Genomic DNA, 19,011 nt, shown 5'->3' with positions numbered 1-19,011 from the left:
GAAAGGCAAAGTGTAAAAATACCAAATATTGAAGCATACCTCTTTATGTCACATCATTTGTTGTATTCGTCTGCTCAGTGTTGTTCGATCATTGTGGATGATAGATACACAACAGATGGAAATTACAGGCACACCCTGCACCAGATGCAGAAAGCCTTGTTCCATTAAAAAAGAGAGCATCGGATGCAAAAAAGCAAAAAAATGTTTATTTCCAGTGTCTACACATGCTGGCTTCTAAACATGAAGATAACATTTATGGGTATTTCAGACATGTTTGCATCAGCAGTTGACCCCAGCACTTTTATCTTTTTTCACTTTTCTGGAGCATTGTATAACATTATTGTGAATTTTATTTTACACACACACACACACACACACACAAGCACCAATGTGTACAGATAAACGCCAGTGTGTGTGTGTGTGTGTGTGTGTGTGTGTGTGTGAAGAATGCTTGCAGCACATTAGATGAGAGGGACACGTCTAAAAATAAAGCTTTCTGCTGAGAGCCACTTTCTGCTGGCATTACAAAACAAAAATCTCCTAATTTTAGTTTTTGCCAATAGAAATGATGAGTTTGGAGACGAGTCCCAGCGCTACTCAGTGGTGAGTCACTTGAGTCAGATAAACAGTCAAGGAGAAAACAACAGAGAAACAAATCAAAGACAGAGACTGAGAAATTATTTGTTTACAACAAATCTTCACGCAGAAGATGGGTGATGGAGAATATTTTTTTGGGTTTGTTTTCGGGGAGTTTTTCCCACAGTTGACACTGAATTTTGTGAAATCCCTAAAGAAATAATGACTAGGGTTCATTGCATGTTGATGGGGGTGGTAACTGGGGAAATTGTGGATGAAATGTTGCCTGTAGAGTCTTCTGGGGTAGTTTCTACAATGTCTTGCTGAAGATTGCGTAAAAATGCCTAATTATTATTATAGTTTTATTTATTTATTTTTTTGGGAAAATAATTTCGGAAAACTGGGTGAAACTGGTCATGTCAGAGACAGAGATGTGTTCGGATGACGGCTGGCCTCTAAAATCATCTTATTTGGAGCTGAGATTGAGAAAAAGGAACAATATTTATCTGTAGTTTGACTTGGTCTTCACTGGAAGTTTATGCATCAACACTCCACTGAGGTTTAAAGATGGAGAAGAAACAGGAGTCAGTATCTAAAGTCTAAAATAGGAACAGTTATGGTGCTGAGCTCAACATCACACCGTCTATAAATAAATAAAATATCTCTCTAATGGAGACATATGTTCATAGACAGAGACACACAGCTGTCGAAACCCATTGTAGGTGCTATTTTTGACGGTGGTGAGTCACGGGCATCTCTGGAGCCTGCAGCTGACAGATTTCTGAGCTGCCTGCATCCAAAACAGACCGAGAAGACATCCTTAGCAGAAATATGTGACTGAGCAGAAAACATGCCCCGCTCAAATACATTAAGTCCTACTGGAAAGCCAAGCATTATGTTTATTGTTGTTTCTACTGTTGACAGAGAAAAGCTATTTTTTTTTTGCTATTTTTCTGAAGAACCTGTCTTATTCTGTGATAAAGTCACAGTAGAACGGCCATCAAGATGTAAAAACTATACTTCCTCCCTGAAAACCCAGTGATGAACTGTGCTGCACTCCTATAAAATGATACAACATGACTGCCACCTTTTGGTTTTATTGAGCATTTCTGCACATTTTCTTGGAAGAAATGACAACAAAGCTTTGAATACACATAATCAAACAGAACATCACGCCACAAAACAAAATTCCAAAATCCTTATTTAGAAATGATGGTTCGTGTTATCATTACGCATACAGCTCTGATTTCAGAAATGGCTATTCATTTATATGATTACATGAAAGGACATTATTGCTGCAGTCCTTGATGCATCTCCACTTAATAAAACATTTACTCTTCAGAGTGATTGTATGCTTTTTTTGCTTTAAATAACCAAATAACACATAACCAGTCACCATCACCAGATCACACAAATGAAGATATAGAAATAAGAGATAACTGGAAATAAGCTAAAGTTCAAAATAAACCCCCTGAATGACTTTCACATCGATGTAATATCATCTATCTCCAGAAAGTGATATCGCACTCTCATTTCTCCAAAAGAGAACAGACACATTTTCACGTACGATTCAGTTTTCATAGAAAAGTCAGTTGCGAATAGTGTGGTGTGACTGAGCCCATCTGGGCCTCCAGGCTGAACATCCTCGAGCTGGGAGATGAAGTTTCCGGAGGCCGACCCTTTATTGATGAATTTCTGGTGGGGAATAAAAAAAGAAAGCCAATGAGTGGCCTGAAGTCAGAGTGCTTTGTTTTTGAACATGACTTATCTTAATGTTGCAAATGGATATATGTCATTTTCTTGTTTTCACTCACAACATTGGTAAAGCCGGTTGACACGATCAATGTCATTTTGGGTCATGGCATCGGAATATCCAAAGTTGAGGTCAGGGTCGGACTTGGCTAAAATGGTTGGTTTGCCGTTTTTGGAGAAAGCATACCTGCAGAAAGAGACATTTTATGTTATAGTGAATTTTGGACTCAAACTAAAACCCACACATTGCCTCTGTCCGCATGGCTACTTCACACTCAAGATGTCAACACAGCGAAGTGATATGGCGAGGAGGTCAGCAGACCTGTTAACTCACTCGTTTTAACTGGCTGCGTTATGCATTCCTTCACAGTGGCTAAGGTATCATTTCAAAGTTAATAGTAAAACTGAATTTCGGAGTTTTGCAACTTTAGAGATATGAAGTCTAAATATTCACAATCAGCAATTTCAGAACGCACACAGACACAGACTTACTTGTAGTATTGCATGACAGACATCAAGTCATAGGGAGTCCCCAGGTTGTTGGTCTCCACCTTCTTGAAGTTGCCTTCTCTTCCTAAACAAATAAGATTTCAAAACAGTTTTTTAATATTGGTTGTTTTTTTTTTCTTTATGTGATGATTGCACCCACAAAAATATATCCAAAAACACAAATAAATCCAGTTAGAATTTTTCACCTGTACCGTATTGTGAAGAATGCTTGAGCTATATACGACAATTAAACAATTCACTCTAAGGTTTGGGGAGTGGGGGCAGCCATTAGCTATTACAGGTGCAACAACATTCAATCTGAATACATCTATGATAATATTTTTTTCCTTGGAAATGAACATTTGATTGAAAATGATGCATTTTTATCTGGGATTGATTCCAACACCCTGCAACCTTAAGTTAATAGATGATGAATTCAAATGGACGATCGCAAACAAATAACTATTGGCCCCTAATTTCAATGTGGAAATTATTTCTAAATTCTTGCAAAGGGCATTTGATTTGCTTACAGACTGTTACAGTCTCTATTAAACACACCTGACTGTATGCTAATTTGCAGGCTGTGAGTTCCTGTACATCCATCACCTTGTTTCTATTTATTGCTATGTATTTGTTTTAAAATTTCGTATTCGGTCAGAGATACTGTGTGACAGATCCTCCTGTGTTTTTTTCTTTTTTCTTTTGAGAATAGATTCCGTTGTATGAAACCAGAAAGGACATTGGGTGTGCAGACCTTGCAAAATGTTCTCGAACAGGATCCTGACGTGTTCGTCTCTGTCAGAGCGGACCTGCTCATGGTGGAAGCCCAGAGCGTGCAGAACCTCGTGCTGAATTATGCCATTATGCAAACAGCCATTTTTCTTCAGAGAGATTCTTTGGCCCCGACTCTGACGGCCCAGGTAGGACCAGCAGCTAGGGAACGCATGCAAAGCAACATTAGCATAAACAATAAGATACATAAATGAGGAGATTGTGCCACAAACAGCTCAAGATGGTACACTCCATCTGGTGAGAAATGGAAGATAATCATGTGATCACTTGATGTTTTCATGCTCTATAGCAGACATAGGAAAAGGCCCATTTTCAACTATTTAAAAAATTCCATTGTTGATTAAGGTTGGTGATCATTTATTTAATTATTTGAAAGAAACAATCAATCCAGGTATCATTTGAAATGATTCAAAATGATCACATTACTTCTTATATTTCAAAGTTAAAATGATAAAGTGCATTCATGTGATTGAAATGAGACATATACATATGAACCAACTTTCCAATTCAAAATTAGCTAACAGAATAAATAAATTAATAATTGTGATACATTCAATCAGATGATTATCCTATAATACCACATATTCTCTACACCTTTTTCACCATATGCAGAAGAGCCATTTTTGTTTTATACTGAAAGGTTTATGCAACCAACCTAAAATCCAAAGATGTTTGTCATTCATTACCTGACTTTGAACATTGTTTTCTTTTTCTTGTCCCTTGCCGACTAGGTCAGTTATGTATGTCTTTTTACACAGTTGTGTGACTCACCCAGAGCCACTGAAGAAGTAGATGTAACTGGAATGCCACCACCTCCTCCAGACAAAGCGGATACAGGTGGTGCTGTGAAAGGTCAGCAGGCCTCTAATGATGGTGTTCATCTCGTTCCTGGCTGCAGAGGGATAGACGGAAGTGGCATGAACAGGCTGTACATTTCCTTGATGCAAAACAACCCACCACCTCTGGCTGCAGATGATAAACACGGATTACAATGAAAAGAAGATCAACAAAAAGTGACAAACATAGTAAGTAACACTTTGATCTCCCTAATATTTAAACAGGTACATGGGTGTCTCTGTTAGTTCTTGATTTCTTGATCCAATATTAATCAATACCAAATATTTTCACTTCAGTCATAGATTCTATGTGTTCATGGAGTTTGTAGTTAACTGATAAATGGTTTTAAATTGGTTGATACAAGAGAATTGTAAAATTCAATGTACGGCAATCTTCCACTGTGTGACGGTTTTACTGATGTGTATTGGATAACGTTCTGGAAATGCTGATATTTTATCTGAAAAGTACAATGTGGAATATTTCAATTTAAGACAAATGTACTGTAAGCTGGTGTATTGAGTGACTCCAGGAAGCTGCAGGAGCAACAGTACACAGAGAATGTGCTAAACTGACAGAGCCAGCTGTTGGAAACACTGTCACCTAATGTAGAACAGTGAAATTACACTTACGTTTTCAACAAGTCATTATGGATTAAAACAACTGTTATTCCGTTATGGATGCTGCCTATTCAATTTCTTTTTTGATGCATTGCGGTAGTTTATATTATTATTTTTCAACTGGTCTTCATAGCATGATATTAATATAATATTGAACCCAGGATTGATGATTGGTGATTTCATAAAACGCTGTGGTCACCTTGCTATAGAAGTATCAAACATTACATATAATTAGTTTTTGACATATTATGCCAACCAACTCTTATCCTTGATGAATCTTGCAGCACACAGTCATGTGGTTATAATGAATATAAGCTGCTCTTTTTAAAGCATTATGATTGCAAAATACACAGTACCATCAATTAGAATGTGTTTAGTTTTCCTCAAGGCAAATTTTTGTATGAAATCTTGTAACACGCATTCATAATTACTGTCTGAACTGACAGGGTCCAATTTGTGTTGAAAATATGACCTGTTCCTCCCACTGGTTAAACGACTGTCAAAGAAAATGACAGCTGATTCTGGCTGAGTTCACATTCTTTCAGGAATTCAAAGAAGGAGACTGGTGTCATGATTATTTCAGCACCAGGGACAGCGTCAATCATCTTTGCTGTGCAGTCTATCTCCCTGCAGGGGGGAATACATTCACACCCGTTTCGGGCTAAAATAGATTAAAATTGTGCAATTCTGTTCGGAAAAAAAAAACAACAAACAAAAGCAAATGCAGTTTTCATGGGACCTTCATGGGAAATGATGAAGCCACTAAAAAAAACAAAGCTAGAAATGTTAAAGACATGATTATTAAAATGATTTAATTCAACAAAGTGAAAAAGAGATTATAATATTTAATACCAGTGATAGATATTCGTATGATTTCTTTCAAAAAGCAACAGTAAAACAGGGTTAAGAAGGTGAAACCATAATTAGACATATCAGAGTTACATACATCTAAATGACTAGTAAAAAAAAAGCTTAACCAGATTGCTATGTTGCAATTTATTCAGATTGACGGATGATAAAATAGCATGGTAATGGGCCTTGCTCAGTGAGCCAAACTTATGGCCCATCATAAGTGATAGCCAAAGCCTGATCCTCCGATCACAAACCCACCACTTTTTCATTGGACCACGAGTTTCTTGAAAGTGCTGACAGCATTCCTGTCCAACTTCAAATCACATTGGGCCTTTCTTAGCTTTCTGACAACTGATCGGCGGTGTTCAGGGTGTGGGACCAACAGGGTGAGGAGAGCAGAGGTGGAGTTACTTACAGTATGAGCGAGAAAAACTAACGGGCACGTAGACGTAGCGGCCGTATTTGCGCCACTTGCATCCCCTGGCAGTGCATGGGACAGCATTCTTGGCTGGAGAGGGTATGATGTCCCCATGTACCAAAGCAGTTTCTGCAGAGCAGCAGGAAAGTAAAAGCTTGGGTTAATTTTCAAAGCAGGACCTTATCTATTCTTTTCTGCATTTATATATATGACCATATATAAATTACCACCAGAAAGAGCAAACGTTTGCCTTTCCATAATTGACAGTGACCAAAAACCCATAACCCTACATCTAGAACTTGTCCAAAACACACACTGACAGTAACATTATTCCAAGTTATCTTGATATAATAATAATAATAATAATAAAAAAAAAATCCCACAACAAGGACAGTTCAGTAAGAACTTGAATGATATCTTTGTTATTGGTGCCATTTGCAAATTGTTCTCCCATACTTGAGACAGAAATCTGTGCCGAATAATGCTCTTCTGATTTTAATGACTGAAATACATCCACTTTCAGGATAGAGATTATTGTGGCTAAAACCTTCACTCTACTGAGTCCTGCTTTACTATGAAATGGCCATGCAGTCCTGCCACTGTTTTAGGGCTGTTTTACATGAGTGACGCTTACTTGAGTGAGCATTGGCTTTTTCAATTTGCTCAGTGATATCCGAAGACGTGTCAAGGACATCTTTAGGTGGAAACAGAGAACACAGTCAGTTTGCATGTTAGTTGTACTTTTGTGGGGGGGTTATCCACAATACAAATATCAAAACAGCAAAGACAGCGCTTGGCTTCTGAACACAGTTACTTAACTCACCCTCATGTTTTTTGGCAGCACTCTACATCACAAAAGAAGCAAGAACAATTTCAATATACATTTCTATTTTCAGTACTAATATATTTGCAAGACAATTGGCTGTTACATGAAAACTGTTGCATTTCACTGATATAAAATATGGAGGTTGTTTTTGAAATGTATATGAAGTTGACACTAGGAAAACTAGACATTGTTCAAAGGACAGCAGACAATATTTTAACACCAACATTTCCTGTGGTAAAAATAATAATATTAATACTTACCACATAAGCAGCCATCACTGAGAGGATGAGGAGGAGGAGGGATGCTGAATCCATGGTTACTATTCACTGAAATTCAGTAACATCTACAACAACCACAGGATGAATAGAGTTTCGTCATTAAAATACGATATTGGCACATCATTGAAGTGGATGAGCACAAGAAGAATAGTAAGAATCTGAGAGGGGCTCACCTGTTGGAGGAGGTGTCCGATGCTGGATGCAACAGGTGCTTCTCTCTTTTTAAAGGCTGGCCTTGCAGGGGGTTTCTCAAGTTTGACTGCTCAGTTGTCACTTTGGTATTTCACTTTTCATTTTTTGACATTTTAGCAGAAAAAAATTTTTTTCCAGGAACATACTGAGGTCAGGAAATACAAGTTTTAAGAAATTTATGGGGAGGGTGAAAAAAAGAAGAAGAAAAAAACTCAGCACCACGCTGTCTGCCTTACTTACATTTTTTAAAATGTTTTCATTTTTCACTGCTGTATTACTTTGTGAGACACAATTAAATAACCTACTGAAATATTTTTCAGTCGCACATAGTGTTTTGCAAACATAATGCCTGGTTTTATCGAGGAGATGAGAGGATCTTCTTCAGAAATGTAGATCGAAACTCATGTTTAAAATATGGTATGTAACAATAAGCGTATTAACTTCTTTCAGCAATCAGCTAACCTTAACCCTAACCCTAGCTGAGGAAAAGCAGGCAAAACAAAGTCTTTAGTATTCATCACTGCACATGCTGTTGGCCAAGAAGTGGCAAAATATTCTACCATCACCTCACAGCAAGAAGGTCTTTTCCACTAGAGTTTGCATGTTCTCTTTGTGCATGCATTTTTTGTTGCTTCCTGTTGGTTTAATAGTTTACTCTGAAATTGAGAGTTCACCAAGTCTGAGCACAAGTTTAAAGACTAGATGAGCAGAATATTCCATGTGAATGAAATATTTACTCTTGTGGGAAATAAGACAAACCCACCACTCACACACACACACACACACACACACACACACACACACACACACACACACACACACACACACACACACACACACAGTAACCAATATTAACATGTCTACTGACAGGTAAAGTGATTAGCACACACTGGCAAATGTGCACCCATTGACTATTACTTTTCAAAAATGTATGTGTTACAAGCAGTAAAGGGTTTTACAAGGGCTAAATTGTGACGTGTCAGAACTTTATGTTCTCATCTAATCACAATGAACTTGACTTTATCCAGATGGTGTAATTTATTTCCTCAATGAACTGTTGTTTGACCCAAAGTGCTTATATTTGAAACCTATCCATTTATTTATTTATTTATTTATTAGAGATTGGATCCCCATTAGTTGCCACAGGGTGACAACTAGTCTTCCTGGAGTCTGTAACTACTTAAACAATCATAAAATTTAACAGTGCACAAGACTAAAATACAAAGATAGTGAACACTACAATACACAGAATAAAACAATCATAAGAAGCAATACATAAAGCCATTAATCAGTAGAATACAAGGGAATAAAAAGTTAAAGGAATGTATACACAGTTAAATTAGAATGAAACAAGACACTAATACAATTAAAAAATAAAACCAACACTAGATTAAATCAAGCTTTAAAAATTTTCGCCACCACGGTTTTAAAACTTTTTATGTTGTTCTCTTTTCTTACCGCTGAAGGTAAATTGTTCCACAGATTGCCTGCCCTGTACAACACTGTTCTCTGCACTGCACCTGTTTGAGCCTTAGGAAGACATATGTGTTCTGCCATGGCGCCTGGTGAAATGGTTATGGTGTTGATGAACATACATAATTTTCTCAAAAAGAGACCTTGGTTTCTTTCTTTTTTTTCACATTCTGAAAAAAAAAAAAAATCAAGATTCTTCCGTAACCTCTTCTCCACATATAGCCATGAGAGACTGTAATGCATATATTCAATGTGTGTTCGAAATGGGCAGCGAAAACCATTTGTGCAGCTTTGTTTTGCAGTATCTGTAACTTTTGAATATCTTTATTTGTGGTACCCGACCATAAGACTGAGCAATAATCCAGATGAGATAAGACTAAAGACTGGGTGACATATTTGACTGATGAGTCTGTCATGAAGTCGGCACATCGTCTAATAGCAGAGAGAGCTCTTCCCATTTTTGTCACAATCTTATCGTGTCTTGTCCAGCACAAGTTTTCATCTATGGTTAAGCCCAAGAGAACGAACTTATGCACCTGCTCCAGGGGTAGATTATTTAAGGTGAGCGACAAAAGGTTTCCATTCATTGATTGCTTTCTAGAATATAAGATCATGCACTTCGTTTTACTTACGTTTAATGCTAGTTTGTTCAATTCCACCCATTCAAATACCTGGTCTAAATCACTTTGAAGTGTATTATTTAAGATCTGCAGGTTCTCTGTACCGTAGTATATAGTTGAATCTTCGGCATAAATAGCTACGGAGGATTTTTTTAAGATAAAAGTAAGATCATTCGTAAAAATCGAAAAACACAGAGGACCAAGGCAGCTACCCTGTGGAACTCCACAGTCTAGCCTCAGGATCGAAGAAAAGCTACCATTAAAGTATACTGACTGTGATTGATTTGTTATATAGCTATTAAACGACTTAAGCGAACAACCAGAAAAACCATATGCAGACAGTTTGTCCAACAGCAAGTTGTGATCTATCATATCAAAGGCTGCACTGAAATCTAAGAAGATCGCTCCAACATAATTCTTTGCATCAAGTTTACAAAGCCAGTCATCAGTCATATGGACAAGTGCGGTGGAGGTAGAATGGCAGTCTTTGGAGGCATGCTGAGAATCAGAGGTGAGATTGAAATTCATAAAATATTGAATATATCATGGATAAAGATGAATGCACTGTTGAAAGATAATTTCAAACATGTATTGAATATTGACTGAATGAAATTAATCCTCAAAATATTTATTTATTATTATTTTTTTTAAATTGACTGAAATGAAGCTTGTTGGAGGCATTCTGTTGCAGTTTTGATAATAGTTATCTCAAGAAGCAGTGGTAAAACCAGGGACTGACACTCAGTCTCATGTTCCTGAAGAACCTGCAGATCCTCTCCTTCACTGGCTTGAAACAGCCAGTAGAGGTCGAGTCCGACTCTTCAGAGCTCCCACAATCTTCCTCCTAATGAAGGCAGTCACCTGCTGGTTCTGACTCCAGGAGGTCACGAGGGGAGTCTTTGCCTGTTGTTGATGAGGCCTCCAGCAGACACTCGGAGTTGTTCAGACTGGAAGAAGAATCACAGTCAGTGAATCCATCAGAGACAGCAGGGCAATCTTTCAGTGTGAGAAGACAATCAGACACTTACCAGGGTCTGCTATGGAGGTCTTGGTTCAGGCAGGACCTGGTGAAGAAGGGGTGTTCCAGAGCTGCACGGGGGGCCATTCTCTGCTCCCCGTCCAGATGTAACATCCCCTTCAGAAGGTGGATGAAGGCCCTCCTGTCCTCCAGCTCCTCATCACACAGGTGTGGATAGATCTGGATTTATAAAAGCAGTCAGGTCAGTGGAAAAGCTCAGGGACGATGCACAAACTGAGGGTCTGATTACACGATTTCAAGTGAAACACACTTTTGTTGCGTTTTGGATGTTTACAAGACAACTATGAAAACATTAAAGGATTAAAGATGTCTCAAATAACTTGACATATTACAGTCAGAGGCCAGATTATTTTCAGCAGTGAAGACATGTCACAGTGTATAACTCTCCCGGCGATGTTTGAGTGGCAGTAATTTTAAAGATCAGGACGTCTTGTTAAAGTGAATCTGACAAAGTGAAGAAGACAGAAGCAGTGAAGCAGCAGAGAGGACTTGCGTGAATGAGCTCATCCAAACAGCCGGGCTGCTCGAAGAACGAGTACTGCTCTCAAGCTGGTGTCTTGTTCACCGAGTTGTACTCTTCTGGTGTCTGCAGGAACAGAAATATCATGAAAACGGTTTTAGAAATGTTCAAGCAGGATGATCAAAGCAACTCCAGACAGAAACTCTGAGATTCTTTACCATCAGCCTCCAGTCTGAGCTGGCGTTGGCCTCCTCCTCCTCAGTGAAGAAAAACTTTGTGTCGCCTCCAGACCACAGCAGCTGGTCTGAAGGCTGACCCAGCAGCTCCATAGTGGACTTCACCTGCAGACAACACACACACACACACACACACACGCGGTCTCCTATTTCTATCCTCGTGGGGACCGTCCATTGACTCCCATTCATGTCTAGCCCCTAACCCTGACCCTTACCCTAACCCTAACCCACACCACAACAAAGCCTAACCCTAAAGAAATGTTTTTGCACTTTTACTTTTTTCAGTAACAACAACATGGTCAAGAAAACACTGTTTCTCCTACTTAGGACCGGAAAAAGGTCCCCACATGGCACGTCGTTCCACGTTTTGCTATCCTTGTGGGGACATTTGGCCCCGAGAAGGATAGAAATACAAGAACACACACACACACACACACACACACACACACACACACACGTCTCTTTTCTATTATTTCTCTGGTCACAATTTTGCTTTGTTTCTGGATGACCAATTTCGTGACGTGCCTTTGATACTCTTTCTGAAATCTGCAGGCTTTCTAAACCACTCCTGTCCATTTAGGCTTGCAATTCACATTTGCACCTCAAGAGGGTGTTTAGAGTCACTGAAAGAAGCAACAATATGAATAGTTAATGCCACAATGCCTGAAGCCATTCACCCACTGGACCCTATCAGACCATTATGATTAGCCCCGTAAACCAGCCCCGCCCACTCCACATTTGGATTGTGGAACTAAGTCCACCTCAGCTCCAAAATCCAAATGTGGATGTGGAGTGGGCGGGGCTGGTTTATGAGGCTACATTACAACAGCCAACAAGTAAGAAAAACCAAAACTGAAGGTACAATACTGACCGGTGCTGAAATGGCTCAACATTGCCTCCACTGAACAACAGAGGCATTTCTTAATGTTTACATGACACCACTTTAAACTACTTTTGAGGCACTTCAAATAGCATTCCTAGCAAAACTATGAATTAGTAAAGGTTTAATCTGGCTCTGATTCCACATGTGTTTCCCACATGTGTTCCCATATGGTTAGGACTCAAAAAGTAAAGAAAAAATTAACAATTTTTTGGCAATTAAAAAAAAAAAAAAAAAATTATAATTTTTAGGCACCGCACGGTGGTGCAGTGGTTAGCGCTATTGCCTCACAGCAAGAATGGTCCTGGGTTCAAATACCGGCCGGGGCTCGGGGCCTTTCTGTGTGGAGTTTGCATGTTCTCCCCGTGTGTGGGTGGGTTCCCTCCGGGTACTCCGGCTTCCTCCCACAGTCCAAAAACGTGCATATCAGGTTAATTGGTCACCCTAAATTGCCTGTAGGTGTGAGTGTGAATGGTTGTTCGTTTATCTGTGTCAGCCCGGCGACAGACTGGCGACCTGTCCAGGGTGTACCCTGCCCTCACCCGCAGAAGCTGGGATTGGCTCCAGCCGCCCGCGACCCCGAAAGGGAGAAGCGGTTCAGAAAATGGATGGATGGATGGAATTTTTAGGCAACATTGTAGAAACTTAACAAGTTGTATTGTTTGTAACTTTGTAATGTTTCCTTACAGGTCTGTTGAGATTGTGAGTACCTTTTTGGTTTCTTTGTCATATTTGGGTAACACTTCACTTGAAGCACCCGGTATAACGCATTATAAGTAGTTATAAACACTCATAAATGATCACAATGCTTTATAACCCACTATACAGCATAGGATTAGGGTTAGGGTTAGGGTTAGGTCCTGATGTTATAAAGCATTGGGATAATTTATGAGTGTTTATAACTATAGTTATACAGTGCTATAACATACTTATAATGTGTTATACAGGGGTGCTTCAAGTAAAGTGTTACCCATATTTGTCATGTTTCATGTTTACTTTAATGCTTTTTTTTGTTTTTTTGTTTAGTTTTCTTTGGAGAGAATTTTCTGTCTTGCCGTTTGACAAACCCTGGGTGTCTTGCACTTCAGTTATTAATTCAACTCATCTCCACAAACCAAAGCAGAGTAATCCTGCATCACAGTCAAAGCAAATGCGTCTTTCCACACTGAATTAAATCCCCTGTTGTCCTTTCGATGCTTTTCAAATTTGGGGGAATTCATTCAGAGTCAGCTTTCTGAGAAAAGTGTTTGTAAGACCAGCAGGTGTCAACTGCAGTATAAAAGGCAGCAAATAGCTGAGGCATAGGTTACTTGACAAACTATTAAACACTTAATGTGTCACTTGTGTACATGTCCATTACAGGACAAACACAGACACACGCTGTGTATGTTCAGTGACGGTCCGGAGACCTGCTAATGTACGTGCGCTGTAACTTAATTTCGTGCCTGATAGCCCTGAAGCAGTCTAGCAAAATGATAATGGAACGGTGCAAAAAGCCACATTTCAGCTCCCAACTTGCAGATCCCTTGATTTATTGATTTTGTTTCTTTCAGTTGTAAGCCCCGTGCAACATCAACCATATACAATTAAAATCTTGGCAAAAACCGAATCTCTATTTTGACCTGCATAATGGTAAGCAAAATTAAAAGTGGAAAAAAACTCACAACGAAACAAAAACAAAAAAAGGATTGTTTTTGTTTGTCTTTTTTGGTCAAAGTAACATTTTAACAGCGCAGAAAGTCAAAGTTGACAACACAAGAACAAGAAGCACATGCAAAACTACAGTATTGAATCAGATAGCACACGTTCAGGTTTTTCTTCCTTCCAGAATTATTAACTGGAAGTCATGCTGATGTGCCCCTTTACGACACTTTCGGTTTGCTGGAGGAACTAACGCAACATAAAAACATGCAAAAAACTTTTCTGTGGAATTCAGAGTGAGTATCCATCATAAAGCTTGTCAGAACAAGACATGTATGTGCACTGTATGTGTGCACTGTACATGCATATATGAAAAGTATGTTGCCATATACTGTATCTATATGTGAATTTTTGTGGAGCCTTGGCCTGCTGACTGAAAGACAGGAACAGTTTGCTTCAGCTCCACTGCAGATCTTTGAAGTCACTGTATGTGCTGCTTTAAAATCTTTGTTTCATCAAAGTGGTCATCAAGAGCAGTGTCACTGATCGAGTCAGTGTAGTGGTTCGTACTCTGGCCTCAAAGCAATACATTTATCCTTAAGCATAGATCACAAACTGACAACGGCATCTTACAGTGTTTACAAGTTGAGTTTTGTCTGATGAGACATGGCATCCCAGTCTTCTGGAAAGGCAGCCCTCGGGTCATTGAGGTTGTGGGGTATAGGGTTATGACCCCCCACAAGACTATTCCGATTGTCCCCAGAGGTTTACTGTGGAAAGTCATGTTTAGAGGTAGTGCTAGGAACTCCAGCTGAGATGTCTCACCCTTCAGCAGCCGATCCCTGGTGAGGTGAAATTGGTGAGTTACGGCATTATCGAGCATGAGGGTGAAACCTCTTCCAGTCTCTCTGTGTCTCTTTTGCAACCTGTTGATAACAGTTTGTGGCAACCTTCTCCTGAGAATGTCCAGTTTTAAGCCCCACACTGGGCAGGTAGTGTTCATCCATAGTGAGGAGTCATGTGAACAGCATGATTCAGAGGACTCTGTTGATATTCATATATGTATGTGTGTGTGTGTGTATATATATATATATATATATATATATATATATATATATATAGACGTGGACAAAAATTGTTGGTCCCCCTCGTTTAATGAAAGAAAAATTCACAGCGGTCAGAGAAACAACTTGAATCTGACAAAAGTACTGACAAAATCACTGCAATCAAACGATTCCTGTAACTGTCAGTGAGACTTCTGCACCTTTCAGCAGGTATTCTGGCCCACTCCTCATGAGCAAACTTCTCCAGTTGCCTCAGGTTGGAAGGGTGCCTTTTCCAGACGGCATGTTTCAGCTCCTTCCAAAGAAGTGCGATAGGATTTAGGTCAGGACTCATAGAAGGCCACTTGAGAATAGTCCAATGTTTTCCTCTTAGCCATTCTTGGGTATTTTTAAGCTGTGTGTTTTGGGTCATTGTCCTGTTGCAAGACCCATGACCTGCGACTGAGACCAAGCTTTCTGGCACTGGCCAGCACATTTCTCTCTAGAATCCCTTGATAGTCTTGAGATTTCATTGTTCCCTGCACAGATTCAAGACACCCTGTGACACATGCAGCAAAGCAGCCCCAAAACATAACAGAGCCTCCTCCATGTCTCACAGTAGGGACATTGTTCTTTTCTTGATATGCTTCATTTTTCCTTCTGTGAACATAGAGCTGACGTGCCTTGGGGACAACTTCCACTTTTGTCTCATCTGTCCATAGGACATTCTCCCAGAAGCTTTATGGCCTGTCAATATGTAGTTTGGAAAACTCCAGTCTGGCTTTTTTATGATTTGTTTTTAGCAATGGCATCCTCCTTGGTCGTCTCCCATGAGGTCCACTTTGGTTCAAACAACGACGGATGGTGTGATCTGACACTGATGTTCCTTGAGCTTGAAGTTCACCTTTAATTTCTTTAGAAGTTGTTCTGAGCTTTTTTGTTACCATTCGTATTATCCGTCTTTTTGATTTGTCATCAATTTTCCTCCTGCTGCCATGTCCAGGAAGGTTGGATACGTTTACTTGAATCTTGAATTTCTGAATAATGTGTGCAACTGTAGTCACCAGAACACCAAACTGCTTGGAGATGGTCTTATAGCCTTTACCTTCAACATACTTGTGTATAATTTTCTTTCTAATTTCCTGAGACAACTCTTTCCTTTGCTTCCTCTGGTCCATGTTGAGTGTGGTACACTTCATGTCACCAAAAAGCACAGTGACTACCTGTCGCCCTATATATGAGCCCACTGACTGATTCCAACATTGTAGACACCTGTGATGCTAATTAGTGGACACACCTTGGACTGACATGTCCCTTTGGTGACATCATTTTCAGTCTTTTCTAGGGGTACCATCATTTTTGTCCAGGCCGAGCCCTGGCAGTCCCGGTCTATGACTTCTCCTGGTGTGGTTGGCCCCAATGGTGGTGTTTTCCATGATCTTCAGTGGCATGCCATGTCTTCCTTAATTTCAGCGACTAAAATGGAACTGTGTGTGTGTGTGTGTGTGTGTGTGTGTGTGTGTGTGTGTGTGCGCGCGCGCGCGTGCGTGCGTGCGTGCGTGCGTGCGTGTGTGCACGTGCCGAGGATTGTGGTGAACGTGTGACCGTCCTTTAAAGTACTGATTTTTGTTTTAAATGCTGTAAAGCAGGGGTGCTCAATCCTGTTCCTGGAGAGCCCCTATCCAGCATGATTGGCCTAGTGAGTCAAGGAAATACTGAGAAGAGATTAAAAAAACCAAAAACAAAAAACAAACCATGCCTCCGGCGTAAATCTTTTCTCCTGTCAGTGCTGAACTGTCGATCATCACATCATAACATACTGCCCGACTTACTGGAGCAGTTGGTGGGACTTAATGGCACTGTGCTGTGCTAAATTGGTTCAAATCTCATTTAAAGATAAGGACTACTTTGTTTCAGTTGATAATTTTGTGTCTGAGGAAAAGATCCAACGTGGAATTCCTCAAAGGCATTCTCAGACCACTTTCATTTCATATCTACATGCTTCCCTTTCATCAGATTATGGCAAATCACAGAGTCTAGTGACATACTTATGCAGATGACATACAACTTTATATAGTGTCATCACATGACCACAGTCCCTTAGGTTTATTGAATAAGTATATTCATTAATAAATGAACGCATGTGCCAAATTTTTCTCAAGCTCAATCTAGACAAGACAGAAGTGATTGTTTTTGGATTAAAAAATAAAAAGTTAAAAGATCAGTACTCACCTGGACTCTATATGTCATTGAAGACTAAAAATCAAGCCAGAAATCTTGGTGTGATTACAAATTCAGATCTGAATTTAACAACCAGTATTTCTGTTTATTCAACACACACACACACACACACACACACACACACACGGTCCTGCAGGCAATTTGTAGTCATATCTTTTGATTGAGCTAGAAAGCTGAAATACCATAAGACAAGCATCTGTTAACCTTCAATTAAATCAAAACCTCCACTGAAGTATCCAGGTACGCCATGTTGATTGTGATTGAAGTGGGCTAACAAATCACCATGGGGCTGAAACAATTCAGATTCAACAATAGCAAAAAAGCTTGGGACTGTTGATAAAAATGCATTTATCTACAGGGAGGGAGAACATGAAAAGAGAACACAGAGAACACAGACATGTGAAACTGAACTAGGGTCCAGAGTCTGGACCCTAGTTCAGTTTCGCATGTCTGCACTCCAGACATATTACAATTTGTGATCTGATTATTCACAAGGAGCAAATATTTTCAGTTTTTATAGTTCAAACAGTTTATAGTTCTAAAACCTCAAGAGGGTCATGGACGATGTTTGGATCTGTAAAACATGTGCAACTGGCAGTGTTGACAGCACAGAAGCAACTGATTTCTGGAAATTTAGGTGACAACTAAATTTGTATTAAAGGCCCTCAAAATTAGGTTCTTGGAAAGGCAAAACGTCTCGTCACTAACACATGTAACCAGTTTAGCAGGTTGTAGCATTGATTGACATGAAGGTCTGTGTGCGACACAAACATGTCTTTGTTGTGCTTGACCCCATACTGTCACTGTGCAGACATGTGAGTTTTCATTTTTTGATTTAGAGCTTTGAGGCATATAAAGTAGAAATTCTTGTGCTAATTTACTGCTGGCACATTTTGCAGTACAGTCAGACAAGGCGGGTTGATGATATGCTTCTTTCCCGCTTCAGTTTTTTACAATTTTGTGGGATGTCGATTCATTCTAAATTGCATTTCTTAGATTTGGACTGTTTTTAACACTAGACCAGGTGAAAACGTTTAATGATGATGTCTACAGAGTAATATCAGTTATATACCATATTTAAAAAAAAAATGTGCACGACATCTGAATCTATTCTTTTTAACTTTGAACTTTCTTTTTAGAACTTTGCCTTTATATAAAAGAGGCAAAAATAAAAGCATACAAAATGTAATTTTCTTAAAACCCTGTCCTTTCATCCTCATGTCTTTTTAAAATGCAGTACATATTAGTATATTTTAAACTTCAAAAACAATACAAGTCAAAAAGCACAGTCATGAAAAAAGGTGGTTTAAGTATGTTACTGTGAAACTAATATATCTAAAAAGTGACTTGAAGTTACTTTCTGAAACTAAAAAGTGAACTAGATGTACTTATAAGTAGCATAACTACAACTATACTAATAATAAAGTATACTAATAGCACTAATATCGCACTGTTCATAAAAGCATGCTTTATAAAATGAATATTGAGTTGTCTGTGGAGTTTTATTTTTAACAAAGGGATATGACATCACTTCTTGATGGTGAAGGGAAAACATTTTGCCCTCTGATGGATGAAAGCGGGAATGATTTTTCAACCCGGCTTCTAAACATACGGTAAAACTAGAATGAAGTATTTTTGAGCAAAAAAAAAAAACAAAAAAAAAAAAAACAATTTTTAAATCCCACATTTTTGTTGATTTTCGTCTTCATAAACCAAACTACATGCTATGAAATGAGATTTGTGGCAGGG

General features: G+C 39.1%; 1 protein-coding gene across 1 annotated transcript; it reads right to left on the bottom strand.

Moving 5' to 3' along the window:
* Positions 1-2,382: 2,382 nt before the first annotated feature.
* LOC115386538 (high choriolytic enzyme 1-like) lies at positions 2,383-11,550 on the bottom strand. The gene is made up of 10 exons (XM_030088933.1): positions 11,440-11,550; positions 11,327-11,347; positions 10,751-10,920; positions 10,584-10,669; positions 6,968-7,027; positions 6,331-6,462; positions 4,381-4,501; positions 3,572-3,750; positions 2,821-2,902; positions 2,383-2,515 (listed from the first exon to the last, which is right to left on the bottom strand). The coding sequence occupies exons 1-10, from the start codon at positions 11,548-11,550 to the stop codon at positions 2,383-2,385; spliced, it is 1,095 nt and encodes a 364-aa protein (XP_029944793.1).
* Positions 11,551-19,011: the final 7,461 nt, after the last annotated feature.

Source organism: Salarias fasciatus, chromosome 1 (genome assembly GCF_902148845.1).
Source record: "Salarias fasciatus chromosome 1, fSalaFa1.1, whole genome shotgun sequence".
NCBI lineage: Eukaryota > Metazoa > Chordata > Actinopteri > Blenniiformes > Blenniidae > Salarias > Salarias fasciatus.
Note: the sequence above shows the minus strand (reverse complement) of the source record. Positions and strands in the feature narration are given on the sequence as shown.